A 16,042-nucleotide genomic window follows, 5' to 3' on the forward strand; every position below is an offset into this window, starting at 1 on the left:
GCGGGAAGCGAAGCTCCCTTTGTTTCTAGTGAGAAAAGTTCCCCGTTTATCAGCGATGCATCTGTAACATGCGCTCACCCTCCCCTCCACACACACACACACACACGCATGAACACAAACACTCTTACATCTCTGCAGCACTTAGTGAGGGGGGAGGGGTTTGGCTGCTCCGATGCACATGATACCCCCAGCCGGCACCGTCTTTCCAGCCCCAGTTGTTTTCTGTCTCTTCACCTCATACACGCCCTTCAAAAGCTCTGTTGGTTGCTCAATGTTTTGATGACAACATTCAGTGCCGAAGCTACAGCAGGCTGTGCAGCAGACTGTAACTGGGAATAAGTCAGGGCTGTCGCTGGCCCGGGAACAATCGGGCCTTTTCTGTCAGTGTGAACACAATCCAAGTGATTCCTGAATCCGCTCTGTCAGACCCAGCCACACGAGAGGCTGCCGTCCCTCTAACAGGGCCGCCATAAACAGTCTTGTCCTCTTTGTGGCTCACAATATTGACAATCGTCGGTGCTGATGCTTTGTTGTGCTTTACCTTAATCTTGAATTGAATTTCGGGCCACATCATTCCCCTGGTGAGACCGAATTTGGCCCCCAGACCTGGGGTTTGATTCCAGCAGTCCAACAATGCACTTGGTGCAGCTCACAGGCAAGGTCACGTTGGTTTTTGCTCACATGCGGAGGAATTCAAATCCAGCGGCCACACAGTAGCGAAGCAGGGGCGGTGCAACAGTCAGAGCCGTATGTAGCAGTATGTCGACCCCGGGGCTGTGGAACACGACGCGTCTGTAAAATCCAGCTTTGTGACCCATCTAATGCAGCAACATCACAGAGTCACTGGGAGTTGAAGCCCCTTTGTTTTATCAGTGTGATGCCACGTTCATGATCAAAGGCTGAGGCTGGGGAGCAGGTCACACATGATCAATGAGGGACACTGTGAGGCTGCTGTGATGGGCCTGAGACCAGTGGAGCAGATGTTTGCAACATCTGGGCTGAAGTCACACTGCAGTACTGGCCACATAGGTCAGCCTGCACCTCTTGTAGGTGGTGATGAACACATGAATTCTTGGTTCCAGATCAGCACTTGTGTGCTTCAAGATGATTCTACTGCTGCAGAAGAAACTTCAAGCCTCTGAAGTATAAGAACAGTGGGAGTGACACCCTGATGCGTCACCTCACTGACCATAGCTGAGTTCATTTATCATTCACATCGTGCTGAAGTGTGACCAAAGCTACTCTGTCAGCATTTAGTTTCATCATCCTCAGCGTCGACTGAATCGGCTGAGCAGCCTCAGCGTGGCTATTCCAGGGGCTGCCCATAAGCCAGTCCTCCCAACCAAAACACACGGACCTCCTTCTGCCCTTCTGTTTACAGCTCTTCTCCTCCAGTCGTGGTGTTTGCACCCGCTCGGGTCAGAGTTACCGTGGTACTTCCGCTGGTGTTGGTGTGAGAGCACACCAGGCTTCTTAGTTCTTTAAGTGCCGTCTACTTCCTGACACTTGATCTTTCATCCAAAAGTCAAGCTCATTCAATCATGATGGCTTTACCTCAGACGCCAAGGACTACTGGACCCCCAGAACCGCTCCTCCTCGAGTGTGAGGACTCCCTCTGCTGGACAACCCATGAACTGCCATGTTGTTGCCCGACTCCTCCTGTACTGGTCCATATACCGGACTGGTTCCTTCCTGACGGGGTCTCCCCATCAAAAATGGTCTTTTAAATGCAGTTGGACGGGTGTTTGTTGGGTACGAATGTATTGTGTGATGATAAAAAGTGCCTTGTAGGCGACGGTGCCGCGTTATTTCCACATATTAGCCCACGGAGATGGTGTTTCTGTCATTGGAAATTCCCCCAGCATGGAGCCGCTGGCGTTGAAGTCTTGGTGGTGGCGTTTATTGGTTGATTCTAATGATGGTCCGGTATGAAGTGATCTAATCTCGAAAATGTGCTGCAAGTGGCTCAAGTTGGTTGAAATAAAATGTTGTTTGAATACATGTCTCATTTTGTGTTTTCATTCTGATATTTTTTATTTATTTATTATTTTATTCATAATAATACTCGCTCTCCGACTATCTGTCTGATCTCTCTCTATAAATATAGCGCAATGTTTGATATGACACGGATTCCAAACAGGGTGAAAACCGTCGTTTTTTTTCATACGAGCACTTGCAGCGGGAAAGGTGCTGTTTTGAACTGGACAAATGACGTCACTTACAATTGAATTTTGGCGTTTCAAAAGTTAGTTTGGGCCTGTTGGATTTCGGCGGGTAAAATAGCCAAAATGTAACGTACTTGGACTAAAAACGATCTTGTTTCGCCCTTTTTTTTATCGACAGAAACCGTCTGAATTGTTGACGGCTTTGAAAGCTGCTTGTAGTATTTCCGGCGCATGAACTCATATGTGTAATGAATCATATGGCCTGCAGGTGGCGACAAATGCTTGGGCCGAAACCGGCCCAACTTATTCCTCTGGTTCAAGATGCGGAGCCAATCACACGCCAACTTCAAACGCCATGACCTCGAGTGGGTTTTGTTGAGATTGTTGTTCTCACGTCATGTACTGGGACTGTCGTGACTCTTCTGACCCAAAACGTTTTTGCCTGGTTTCGGTGAGATGTTGACAAAGCATCTTCTAAATTGTTGCAGGGATCAGAACAGGGGGTGCGCTTGATGACCTTCCTGGCTGTTGTGACACCGGTGACCCCTGACCTCCACACCCATGCTGAATATGAGATCTCTGGAACGTCCCGCACGGCCCCAAGCTGGCTTGTGCTGCAGTTCAGAGCCACCCCTGGAGTGGCTCCCCACGACCCTCAGCTCTGGACAAGAGTGACCGGATAGCAGGTCTGAGTCACGAAAGTGACACTGTGTTTTGTGACCTGAGACTGAAGGAGAGCATGATGGTCCACCAGCCTGTGGAAACCAGTCAGCGCACATGAGCATGATCATTAGACGAGGTGCTTCATTTTGGGTGCTTTGCAAGTTGCGTCATGTTGGAGTTTCAGAAAGTTTCTGCTGGAGCTCCAGAGCAATTTATGGCTTATCGCAGCGCTGCCGCCAGAGTACTGATGACATCTGAAGAAAGATGCTCCTCCTCCAACACATGAGGGTTGGTTGAGTTCCGGGGTCTGCTGAGCCGCGTGGACCCGGGGCCCCTACCTTTGCTGACCTATTCCTTTGGTCTGTCAGACTTGGAGGTGAGCTGGAGTGTGTTGCCCCCTCACCACCTGTGTGTCATCTCGCCGCTCATCTCCATGTGGATGACCTGAGGAGGAGGAGGAGGGCAGGAAGTTCCACACGTTCTTGAGCCTCGCTGGTATTCCAGTCATCCGTCTCACTCAAACCACCTGCCAGACTCCACCCTCCACCACTGGAACATCGACAGCCCTTTCTCCAGCGAAGCGCACAGCACATACGAAGCTCATGTCAGTCTGTTGTTAGAGGGAGAGGAAAGACCTCTGTTCTCACATGTGCTCCTGTCACTGAAGTGTGAATTCCCTCTGCCTCTGAAGGCCCTTCACACCAACTGAACTTCACCTCAACAAATCTCTGGTTTGGTTGTCTGGATCTGTCAAGCTGTGTCATTTTTTTGTGCATGTGTTGATCATTAGCAAAAAAGAAATCAATGATTTCTCTCTTCCGTGTCTTCTTTGCACAAAGTTTGTGGAGCAGACATGTAAGTAATCGAAAAGGAATCTGCACATTTGCATATCTGATCTGCTCTGTCTTCTCATCCTGAGTGTCTTCAGTCAACCACAGCCCTGTCACATTCTCTTTGCTCTCTGGGCTCTTCCTCCTTTGTCTGCCGGTCGGGCTGAGAAACGGCACCACCCTGAGTCCAGCCGGTGGCGCAGGAGCGCCACTCCTGGCTCTCTTTGCTCTGAGGTCTGGACTCACTGTAGACAGCAGGCCTTCACAGTGATGCGCTGGCCTGGATCAGGTCCAACGCTGCCTGCTGCCGCCTGCCTGTGTTTCCCTGTCGTGGTTAAGCCAACGCCTGTGTCTGTGTCTGTTTGTCAAACTCTGCAAACATGAGTCACACTTCAGTTTTTGCTTGTCAATTTAATTGCACAATGACTCTATATACACAGCACCAAAATAAGAAACCCTGACAAAGAGCCACTATAGACAGAGGGGACATTCCTGGCTCCCACTTCCCCCAAAATACTACCAAAATGGTTGTGAGTTTGTATCTCAGTTGTTGGATGTAAAAACCAGACCATGGATTCCATGATTGTCTGCTGAGGGACAGGAGTCGAGTCACATGTCCACAGTCATCTGACTGGTCTGGAGTGGCTGCCAAGCCTGGGCCCCTCAGTGGCACCAGCACACACGTGTGATCCGGTCACACAGGACTGTGAAGAGCACAAGGCCACGAGAGGTGCAGCCAGTATGATGGACCCAAGCTCAGCCCGTGGATGAGGAGGAAAAAGACGTGGCCCCTGTACTCGCATCATTTCTGGAAGGCCACCATAGAAAAACCACTGCATGTAGATCTGTAATGTTTAACACTCATTCAGTCCAAGTGTTGGGTGGCCGGGGATCCCATGAGCACAGTGGACACAAAATACACGGGAAAAGGAACAAAGGTAGAGAGAACTAGCAGCAGCATCGGAGGGAGGAGTTTGGATTTGAGAATTGTAATGAGTAGCAGCAGATTTTTGTCAAACCTTGGACGTCTCTCAAAACAAGGCTGACAATCCACACCTTGATCCGGAACGTGGCGGCTGCTGTTCGCCCTCCATCACCTGCTGAAGCGACCTCATGACCCTGAGCTCTTTGTGCTTCGCCTCCTTCGTCTGCGCTGGTGGTCAGCCGGTGCTTTTGCGAGCTTCTGCAGGAGGACCGCTGCTCTTCTTGCCTTTCTTGTCCTTTAAGCTGGTAATCTTGTGCAGTTTGCCGAGGGTGATGCCGAACGGCAGGCGGCCTTCATCCTGTTTTCGCTCCTCACCTTCTGATTTCATTTGCTTCTGGCTCTTAGCTGAGTGCTGGAGTTGCAAGTTTGCGCGGAGGAATGAGCCGCTGGAGGCTGGGGAGGGCCGTTTCTCCTGCAGCGGTGGAACCCGCAGAAACGCCGGCTGCTGTTGGTTCTGCAGCTCCACCTGGCTTCCTTCTGCACGTGGAGGAGGTGGTCTGGCTGGTGGTGCTCGGGCCGGGTTTTTCAGAAGCATCCGCTCCACTGGATGGTTCTGTGGTTGACCTCCATGAGCGTGAGGAGTGAGTCGGTGGGGTGCTGAGGCGGGCAGAGGAGGCCTGGGCTGCTGAGCTGCTCTGGGACTTGAATCCTGTCCCTGCACTTCCTGTGAAGAGGAACGGCTGCTGTATTCACTGTTGTACACAGACAGAAGTTGCTCATTCACTGTGGTGCGCTGTCCTTCTTCCTAATGGAAGAGAGGAGCCCTCTGGAGCAACAATGACGTCCATTGTGTTGTCACCTCTGTTAATATTACATGACTGAAGTGGGCAGAAGCATCAGCTGCAACACCTCCATCACTTAAGGAAATGAATTTCTGTAAAATGTTACATGACAATCAAGTGATCAATCTTTGAAGGAGGTGTGAATAATGCATGTGTGTGTGTGTTCACGTGCAGGCTCCAGCGGGGCTCGACTGAACGTGGCTCTGTTCTCTTGTTCAGTCATGAACATCTTGGTGATGCACCACTTCAGAACAAGCTTCTCACTGACTGTGAAGCCGCAGCGTGACAATCCAGCCTCAACCTTCCATTACAGCCTGGAGACTGTGTGACACTTTGACATGATAAAGGATTGTTACATGGCTGTACTCAGACCTGCCTCCTCATCAAACCGGGGTCCTGCTTCTAGTGAAGGTTTCACTGCTACCAAGGTTGTAGTGCCGGTGTCAGTCGATCAAGTTGGGCTGAAATCTGGATTCTTTTTTGCTGGTGGGTTTGCCTTCATTTACGTGTATGAAATATGATCTTTGTTCAGAAGTGCTCTGGAACTTACCTGTTAAGTCACTGGTGTACGCTGAACAGAGTACTGCAAAGTTGTTGTAGAAATGATTTGGTTTAGATGAACCAACTCTGTGGTCCGTTGGTGTTGTGAGCAGATAATTTGGAATTAAAAGCTTGAAGTCTTCCTACCTTTTTTCCGTCCGTCTCCTCCAGTTCCGCCACTTTTGGCTTCTCAGCACTGTTTGGAATGAGGACCTGCCACTCTGCACCGAAAGACATTTTTCGAGAGTTCAAGCCCCCTGTGGCCACCTGTGTCTTTGCTTCACCATCGGCAAGTCTCTTTTCGGGTGAACTGTTGGGCAGTCTTTGCCTCTTTGGAACTTGGGCGGGTCTTTGGGTGACCTTTGGTGATGTGTTACCATCATTCTCTGCAGTCGCCTCTGAGTGTCTTTTCCTCTGCTTTTCACAGTCAAATGGTTTCTCTTGCTTCTCAAGTACGGGCGAGGTAGCATCAGTCTGATCCTCTCTAGGAGCATGGCCTCGATATGTGTTTCTGTCGTTGAAGAGTGATTCGCTACATTCGTAGTATTCGTCCGAGGTGGTGGACAGAGTGGAGTCCTCCTTCGACGAGACGTAGCCATCACTGAGCGGTGTGGGTGTTCTGAAGCCAGACTTCAGGGGCCCTGAATCTGGGGTGGGGGTGCGTGAGCCCTCAGGTGTTGAGATACGCCTGAAGGTGTACTGTGACCTGGATGGCTCTGGAGCCAGGGTGGCAGCGGGAGGGAGTTGTCCAGGTGGTCCTGATGCCTCTTCCTGGTTTCCAGAGGTTGTTCTCTGTGTGTCCTCCTCGCAGCTGTGTGTGGCTTCAGCTAATGTGGGGCGACTTTGTCTGGCAGATGGGGAGGTATTGGTGGCCACAGCATGAGATGAATCCATCTCCACGACATGTTCGCCTACATATGAGATCACCTGAGGTTGGCTGGACTTTGCATGATACACTTTAAACATTTCACTGTGCCCTTGCGTGGACACCTCATCAGCAGTTACTCTGGGCCTGAGGTTGGCAGCCTGTCCTGCTGCTGAACTAAGGGACTCAGTCTTTGGGTCACCTTCTCTTGGAATAATAACATCTGGAGTATGTTGATGATCAGCATTAGTTTTGGGCAGTTCCCCCGAATACTCATGGGTTTCTTCTGTGCCATTTAGCCTGATGCTGCCCGGGAGAGACTCCTCCTCTTGTGCCTCTCGTCCTGGATCCAGACTTCCCACGTGGTCATTATTTTTTGGCCTGTCCGTATTGTGTTGCCCAGAATCTTCACCTGTGGAGTTGCTGGCATCTTTTGTTTCTGGCTTCCATTTCAGTCCTGCAACAGCACTTTGCCTTTCCAAGGCTCCATTGAGACACAGGTGCACAGTGCGAGGCTTTGGGGTCGGAGGAGTCCTGAGTGGAGATGGAGTGCTGAGAGGACGGCTGGATCCAGCTTTGTCTGCAGGAACCTTTGCCGTTTCAGAGGGTTGAAGCGGCGAGTCTTGTTCTTCTGCATGGCTGTCAGAGAGCTGCTTGTTGGTGTCGTCATCGGTTGAATCATTGAGCGGGGTTAGAACAACATCCATATTTGGCGTCTCTCTTTGTGCCGTTGGTTGTGCGGAGCCATCTGCGGGTGTTTCACTGTGGCTGGTGGTGGTGGACGGGCAGGCTGAAGCAGGGTGAGCCGGGTCGGTCTTTAGAGGTTTACTTTCTTTGGCAGGGTCAGCTGCGGATGACTGAGCTCCAGCTGTGGACCTTTGGACACTGTCACCTCTCTGTGTCGCGTCTTGGGTCGACTCACATTGACGCGGCTCCTTTGGGTTGCCCGCCTCCGTGTTTCTGGCCTTAGGCTCAGCGAGCGGGCTGCTGAATTTGATGGCTTGACTGACACCGAACCTCTCTGAGCGCTGCAGGTGGACCTGAGCTGGTCTGCTGGTATCTACAATGTTGATGAAACCGATCACGTCACTGGATGGATCAGGCTCCGGCCAGGTTGGCAAGTACTCGACCAGATGGGCCTTCTCAAGGTTTTCAAGTCCAGGATGAAGGGGAGGGGCCTCAGCGATCGCCTCATGTCCTCTCTTCCGCCGCCCCTTTTTAGCTTCAATTTTCTGGGAGTTTGCTCTGTTCTGGGCTTGATCAGCGGGGTGGTTGGTGGACGCTGCAGCAATGGGGCTGGAATTCCCAACCACCAGAGAGTACTTGGGATTGTGTAATTTGCGAGCAATGAGAGCTGAGGGAGGCGGGGCTGGGGCTCGCTGTGGAATGGGCTCGGGTAAGGGCTCTGGTTTGGTGGCAGCCTGCTGCAGATCCACGTGGCTGGACGTCATGTAGAGGCACTGGAAGAGGCGGTCGAAGGTGTCCACTGCCTGGCCTGTCACCACCGTGATGAGGTTTCTGTCCAGCCGCGACGACATCCAGGTGAAACTGTGGAGCACACCGCATCATCAGAGCTGCACTGGGACGTTCACATCATCTCAGTGGCACCAGTTGAGGACGGCAGTTAACTAGCTGAACTCAGCTGGTGGTCGGCTGTGGATGACCGACGGTAACTACCAGGCCGAAGCAGTGGGAGGAACAATAACAATAACATGACAGACATCCATCCCAGGTGGGGCGACACTGTTGTGACAGCACTGCTGTGAAAACAATCCTGTGTTGATCCACACAGCACCATGAGAAAGAAATAACATCACTGCGCCACAAGTGACGCCTAATCCACAGTTGTGAAGGCAATTTTCATAAGTGGGGACAATCATCACGCTACTTTATGACAATCCCTGTTTAAGAATGCATTTTTCAAGTACACCTGATACAACAGCGACCTGTTTGTCGAGCACAAAGGGAAAATAAAACAGAGGTGGAGCATGTGGGAAAACTCTTTGACAGTGTTCTCACACGCTGACTGACAAACATGAAGAGGAAGAATGCAGACCTGTATGACCCCGACACGGCTTTGTCTCCATCGATGAACATGAATCTGTGTCCCAGCCGGCCGCAGACTTTGGTGCAGGAGCGGGTGTAGAACTCCCTCCCTCCCGTGCAGCGCACTCGCAGGTGCTGGAACACATGAGCACAAGGTTCAGTCAGAGAAGCAACACCTCAGTGACTTGAAACCTTAGTTGACACACGCTCTTAACACCCTGGCCACTTCAGTCGAAACACACAAAACAATCCTCCGTGCCCGAATGTTGCATCAGGTCCTGTGCTGACTCGACCACGGCTTCGTGATGATGCCAGTTTAGCCTCCAGCGAGCTCCTCTGCACCTGAGCCTGACTCACAGGGAGGTTACTGTGAACTGACTGATGAAATGCAGTTCTAATAATCATTAGGACGTCACACGAACACAAAAGCCTGACTCAGAAACCTTTTGACATCCATGACTCAGCGGCTCCTCCCATAGTTGCTAACTTCACACTTTCAGCTCTTGGTTTAGTTTGGGCTCATGCGTTTGCATCCAGGGCTGGAGCAGTTCAAAACACATGGCTCATGTTGTAGTGCAGGAGATGCTTCACGCCGCTTCGGTGAATCTTTCAAAATCACATCACCATGACCAACGAAGACTTGCTCTGAAAAGCTGCCACCCATACAGCCATCGCATCACACCGACAGCACGGGGCCAGGAAGGCTCTGCCAGTGCCAAGCAGACAACAGACGTAATGTAGTCAATAATTTACTTCCCTGTCATGGTACAACACAACATTTCAGCTCTTCATTTTCCCAGATTGGAGCCATGATGGCTCAACACTCATGAGTCATTTTCAACGGTCACTCTTTTACATGCAGCCATTTCCATTTGGGGAAGAATAAAGTAAAGCTGTTTCTTAATAAGACAGATGCGCCACTGCTTCTGTGTTCTGCTTCCACTTGGTTCTGGCCCCTCCTCAGTCTTGCTCTTGCACCTTCAAACTCTTGGTCTTGACTCCAGCACAGCAACATTCCTGCCTCACTGGTGGGCAGTGTTGCTCATTATCAGCTGGGATCTCCTGCACGCGTCACAGGAAAAGGCCGATTTAACTAACAAGGAAGTGAAAGCAGAAGGAAGGAGCAGAGACTCAGGACCAAATATGAGGCTAGTTTGGGCTCAGACAACAAACAGCATTGCTCAGCACTTTGGTGGCTTGACAAGAGAATCGTGGCTGAGAAATCATGTGGCTCCTCAGGCCTGGGACCTTCAGCACTCACTTCCCACCCAAGTGTGAAGCAGCTGGAAAAGGGATCAGCATTTTGTGTTACTCAACAGGAAACTATTGCACTGCAGTCTTTCACCTTGAGAGAACTGCTTTGGTTTCAGTGAGGGCACATGATCTGACGCTTCCTTGATACTGGAGACAGTGACAATTTATCAGGTCAAGTGTTTTTCAGGTCCTGGCCAAATAGGAAACAGAGTGAACTTTGGCTTTCTAAGGGTTGCACCAGGCTGCTGGGTGTTTTATGGCAACAATGACTCCCGCTTCTCACTACTCTGTCTTTCACACCGGCTTCCTGGTGACATGAAATGTAGGCACCTATTTCAAGGTGTGGTGTCTTCAGAACTCACAAACCGCAGTAAGACTGAGGAACAACAACCCAATGATTCAAAAAGAAACCTTGACTCATCAGCCACAGAGTGTCCTGGCAACCACCAGCCACCTCGCTCACAGTCTGTGGGGGAAAACGCACCAGGTGTTCGGGAAGCTTCCCTCCAGTTAGACGACTCTGCTCTCCAAATGTGTGACATCTTTCACGCCCCAAACTTCCGATCATAATCTCTGTCCTGTGTCTCTGCAGGTGCTCACATGTTGCTGACTGACGCCACAAAACATTCGCTCCACAGAAATCACAGTGAGGAATCTGAAGGCAAAAGGAGCGATGGGACTTGATCGGGTAGCGATGCTGGACTGAAGCTGCCTCAATCGCTGGTGACAACACCAGGTGCTAAACTGTTTCAGCAGGATCCAGAAGGTAATAATTCCTGTTGTATAGTGCAAAACATTAAGCACGCTGCAAGCGTGGAAGCCAAAACGTAAAAGTTTCTTTACTAGCAAGTTTTGGCTGGCTGCCTATTACGACAAAAAAAAAAATCCATAAAAATTTGCCTTTTCTCTTTCACTTCAGTCACCAACAAACCTCGGACAGACGTCAGTCATTATTTATAAGCAGCACTCTTGACTCAACAGTTTGACAATTCATCCCATCACTGGTTGATCGTCTCTGCGACTTGGTGGAACCTTCCCTTTTGAAAATCTGTTTCATTGCACAAACTTAGAAGCTCAATGAGAGAAGCAGCAGAAGGAAGAGAATGGCACCACACTGCAGTGGCGTGGAGGCTCATTCTACTGCAGAGCGTGGGTCACAGTGGTGTTTCGCTGGGAACTTGCCATCCAATACATTCATCTTATGGACATAATGAAAAATGCTTGACATATAAACAAAACAGAGATTTCAAAGTGGCACAATGAGAGTTTGTTGAGAGTGAAGACTGTTGTGTCAGCGCAGTCAGATGGACGTGTGCTTGGCTCCGGCAACAGAAGGGAAGCATTCTTTCGAGGTTAGCAGCCAGCTAGACGTCAGAGTTAAGGCTGAAACTACATTTCAACTGTCACACTGTTTTTAGAGCGAGTCTGCAGGTGTGTGTGTGTGTGTGTGTTTAAGAGCGTGTTCTTAAACAAAGCCTGCCCGCCACAGTGTTGAGGAGAGGACGGGAGAAAGTCTGCTCCATGTGCTTCCAGTTATCCACATCTCGTGACCCACATTCTTATCTGCTGTTCCCCACGCCACTCCCCGACTGCTCTGGGCTGAGCTCACTGCTGCACCAAACTTCTCACAAGCCCTTCGTCTGCTCTCTGGTTTGTGACTCACCTTCAGGTGTCCCGCGTGCATGTCGGCTCGGTGACACATGGACAGGAAGTGAGGTAGCGTTTTGCGTTCCACCAATATGTAGACAGATACTTTCTTCTTGAAGCTTATATCCAGTAAGTCTCTGAAGATGTCAACGTCAGTGAATACGTCCATGACCACTGCGATCACCTGGGGAGCACAGGAGGGACCTTATCAACATCATTACTAGGAGGATTCGTATCAATGATTATTAATAATAAGCAATGTCTTGCACACAGCATGGCAGGAAACTGGAGAAACCAAAATCATTCTGGTGTAGAAACTGGCTTCTCCAGTGATCAGCTAACTTCACATGGGACTGCGTTTGTGCATGAGGCATGTTCAGAAATAAGAACACGCCTGTATGACTGTGCCATGAGGAGTAAAGGGATACAGCAGAAGATGTGAGGTCCAGCAGAGCAGTTTTCATGATAAAGCACACTCCAAACTCCCACTTCCTCAAAGGATCTCGGTGACAGTTAAGTCAATGGAATGAAACCAGTTAAACACACTAGAGATTCCCTGTTTGCTCAGTCAGTTCACGCCGGCCTCAGCGATGAAGTCGCGCGGGTCGTCAGCTTCAATATTTCACCTTGATTTATTTTGCTCCTCATTTTGTGGCAGGGGAAATGAGTGATTTTCAGGCCACTGTTATGAAATCCAGTCAAATCTACATCATGGTGAAGATGAGAAAGTTTGAACTTCGATCTTGTTTTATTCGAGAAATGCCCACAAGACATGTCAGTCACTACACGTGTCAACAAGCAGCAAAGATCTAAGACTTGTGATGAACTTTTTTTCCCCAGAGGATCCCAGAACAGCTCCAACACACTTGCACGCAACTGCCCTGGGAGGAACTATGCTGCAGCAGTTATCAGGGCCCAGAGAGAAGCGCTTGATCAATCTGCACTTTACTCTTGAGTGAGGTGAGGACTCTGGCCTGGGCTGATAGAAGTGCATTATCTAAGAGTTAATGTTGACCTGCAGTATGAATGGATGAAAGTGATATTCCAAGCCCTTCACTGAGGTGAGACGAATTCACGTTGGCAGCTGTTTTGAAGACACCTCCTCATTGGAAAGTGTTTGGGTTCTTTCAACGACACGTCTGTCGTGACGAATCACTGAACTAAACATTAGAAATAGTAGACAAAAAATGACACAAGAATGAAAATAAAATTCACCAAAACAATATGGGGTGTTAAAGTAAAAATAAAACATGTCTGCCACCACTGTTTCAGTAGTAGAACCATGGCGACTGATACTAAGGCCAGAGTCAAGATGCTCCATTTGTGATTTCTGTTCAGCTCTGCAACATTTAAAGGGATGTCAAGCGACTGATGGAGCGTGCGCAGCGTTCTGCCAGGGTGGGGCTGCCACTGTCGAGGAGGCAGTTAAGGTTTTGGCAACACTGACAGATTCCAGGTGTTGGGCTGGACGGTATGAGAGAGGGCGTGGGGTCAACACATCAGCAGCAGCAGCACAGTTGGCTCTACCTGAAGACGCTGGCAAGAAATCTCCAGGTCGTGTTCCAGAGTCAATACGGCTTTGTAAACACGCTCACGTTGCACGCAGCTCATAAGTAGTTTTCAGCCATCGACGTCACACTCTCCTGTCTTTGCTTTGTCCCGTAGTTTCATTGCTCGTAACTCTGCTTCCGAGCTTCCAGAAGCTGCCGTGTCAGAGGCTTGAAACAGATGGGAGCTGAGCTGAAAGTCTATCATGTCTGTGCCTCTAGAAGCTCTCAGCAAGTTTGTTTGTTCATGGATCCACTTGGTGCTCTCATTTTGCACAACTACTACTGGAATATTTTAGTCTCATATTGAAACATGGAGATTTATATGCAAGAAATGAAATGAAATAAATAAAAATATGAATGACTCTTTCGCAGTTCTTCGCTTGTCTGGGTTAAATCAGATTTTTCACCATGAATCAAAAAATGGAGGATGAAGACATTTGACTTGAAATTATTAAAAGTCAAACTGTGGGGGAAAACTCCAACTACTTCCTCGTCAAACCCATAAATCTGCGACAACACTGACGAGATGTCCCCACAGGTGTTTTGAAGCGGTGCGAGGATACCTTTTGCGCCTGCGCAATCATCTTCCGGACGATCTCCTTGATGTGCGCCTGACCCTCCTGCGGCGGCTGCGAGTACACGGTGGTTCTGGTCACGCCCCGGTACGACTCGCTGTCCGGCCAGCCCAGGTCCATCTGGGGCGTGGACTGGTCGGACAGCTCCGGCCAGTAGTCCTGGGACAGCGGCGGCTCCTTCTCGTCCGCGCCCTCCGGAAAGAGGTCGGCGTCCGGGTCGAAGGGCTCCGTTTCTCTGGTGAGGGTCTCCTGCTCCAGGTCCGACAGAAATCCCCTCAGCCCGCGATCCTCCAGGAACTTGGCGAAGGCCTCGCGACCCTGCGCCAGCAGCGTCTCCAGTCCGAGGCGCTGGTCCTCACAGTACTGGAACTCGGGCTTGGACTCGGTGGTCCGGAGGTTGACGTGATTGTCGTCCAGACACTGGAGTTGGGACAGCGCCATGCTTGTCCAGCTTGAAGCGACGAACTTTCAAACTTTGGTGTCACGGAACGTTCTGCGCCACTTCTTAAAACTCGCGTGTCGTCTGCGGTCGTCTTCCATGGCACGTCGTCAGCCGTCCATCGTGGGTCCGAGCCGAGGACTGGAGCGGAGAAAGTGTGCGGGCAGTGAGCGACAGGTGTGATCTTGACAGTCGCGAGACACCCACTCGCGCGCGCGCGCGCAGACGCGCTCTTGTCATGTGATCCGCGGAGCGTCTGTGTGCGCGCGCTCTGGGAGTCGCGCTGCCCGTCAGGGCGTCGTTAAACCATTAGTGAGCGCAACCCTTCCAGTAAAGACCGCGAAATGATCCGCCGCTCTCTTGTTCCTGTTCGCTCGAGCCTCCGGGCCAGGGTGGGAGGGACCAGGAACCAGCGAAGAAGATGCAAATATCGACGTTTTAATCGTCACGGAAGAGTTGCATCATCGCGTCAGACATTTGGGGGGGAGCCATGTTGTGATAGAAGGGTACTACTCACGGTGACCCCCCCACTCTTTATGAACATGTATTGCCAAGTAAATCAAAACGGGTGTGAATGTGAGGTGCTGGACTCTTCACTCCCTCATGTGGCGGGATGGTGTCCACCTTTACAAGACTGGAACCACAGGTCACATCTGAGGGACAGCTCTGACAGCTCAGGCGCCAGATGAGAGGGGCGAGGGGTCACACCTCAGGGACTCAGCCTGAGGAGTGTGACGCCTGTCATCCGTGGTCAGACCTGTCTGTCTGTCTGTCTGTGTGTGTTATTTACTCAAAGAAAAGCCACCGTCTCACTTTCACATGTGTTTCTATAGTGAGGAGTCTTGAGGAACGTTCCACAGCTCTGCCAGTTTTTTGACTTCACTGGTGACAGAACCTTTGGTTTTTGATGTATTTTCTCAGCTGGGATGCCAAAATACAAAATGAATGAATGAAACTTTAGACATGGCTTCCTTTCAGAAGGACCTGTTTGTGTCGTTCATGTGCTGACCATTCTCAGCCTGAAGAAGCTCAGGCCACTGGTGATGGACAGTGAAAGCAGCTTCTGTCAAATGGGCCTGACACAAGTCCCAGCCGGTCCTTCTCATGTGTGGCTTTCTGTTGTAAACAGGATTGAAATAAGGTCATGGCTGCAGCTCAGCAGACTGGTTGGACTGTGTTTACATCACCTGCTCAACGTCTCTGACGTCACCTGAGTCTTGACTCGCTGTCTGCTCGTCCCCATCGTTCATCAATATCTCTGACACCACCCTCCGCTTCATTCACAGCGCGGGAGAAAGTTTTCCCATCTCTGTGACTCAAACATGCTGTCGGAGTAGTTCTGTCCTGCCAACTTTCAAGTCTCCACACAACAGAGCAGCTCTTGGGTTTGGGAGCCTCAGACAACCGTCACGTGTCTGCTCCGCCGCTCAAGCAACCATGCGTCACCCGATGTGAGATGGTGACTGACAAATGAGAAAAGGTGATTCATGGCTTTCTCAGAGGAACAAAAGATGCAGTTGCACAAAAGGGGTTGTTATTCATGACTCAGTGTCCTGCTGTGCATTTTTACATGGCAGCTTGTCTGCAGGAACACGGCTGCATTCTTTAGATAGCATCAGTCAAGTGACACAGGCATGTCTGCTGTCATCTCTTCTGTCTGGATGAGTGAGAGCTGCACACCTGTTGACTGGAAGGGAAACA

The 16,042-nt window shown here is 50.4% G+C and overlaps 1 protein-coding gene across 3 annotated transcripts; it reads right to left on the reverse strand.

Moving 5' to 3' along the window:
* Positions 1-4,066: 4,066 nt before the first annotated feature.
* On the reverse strand, positions 4,067-14,682 carry LOC128751653 (protein FAM83G-like). 3 transcript variants are annotated; one of them, XM_053852845.1, is made up of 6 exons: positions 13,891-14,681; positions 11,794-11,961; positions 8,887-9,011; positions 6,113-8,378; positions 5,976-6,008; positions 5,177-5,307 (listed from the first exon to the last, which is right to left on the reverse strand). In XM_053852845.1, the coding sequence occupies exons 1-5, from the start codon at positions 14,341-14,343 to the stop codon at positions 5,979-5,981; spliced, it is 3,042 nt and encodes a 1,013-aa protein (XP_053708820.1). In that variant the 5' UTR covers positions 14,344-14,681; the 3' UTR covers positions 5,177-5,307; positions 5,976-5,978. The 3 variants fall into 3 exon arrangements, with proteins under 3 accessions (XP_053708818.1, XP_053708819.1, XP_053708820.1); XM_053852843.1 differs by lacking the exon at positions 5,976-6,008 and having other exon boundaries at positions 4,067-5,307; positions 13,891-14,682; XM_053852844.1 differs by having other exon boundaries at positions 5,158-6,008.
* Between the last annotated feature and the right edge of the window lie 1,360 nt (positions 14,683-16,042).

Source organism: Synchiropus splendidus, chromosome 19 (genome assembly GCF_027744825.2).
Source record: "Synchiropus splendidus isolate RoL2022-P1 chromosome 19, RoL_Sspl_1.0, whole genome shotgun sequence".
Lineage (NCBI taxonomy): Eukaryota > Metazoa > Chordata > Actinopteri > Syngnathiformes > Callionymidae > Synchiropus > Synchiropus splendidus.

What these genes read in the sequence shown, in the direction of transcription:
- LOC128751653 (XM_053852843.1), bottom strand. Translation starts at nt 14,343, where the DNA reads ATGGCGCTGTCCCAACTCCAGTGTCTGGACGACAATCACGTCAACCTC. An exon ending in TGCACGCGGGACACCTGAAG is followed by an intron (nt 9,012 to 11,793) that starts GTGAGTCACAAA and finishes CATGTGTTCCAG; the next exon opens with CACCTGCGAGTGCGCTGCAC. An exon ending in AGGAGACGGACGGAAAAAAG is followed by an intron (nt 5,308 to 6,112) that starts GTAGGAAGACTT and finishes TCCTCTTCACAG; the next exon opens with GAAGTGCAGGGACAGGATTC.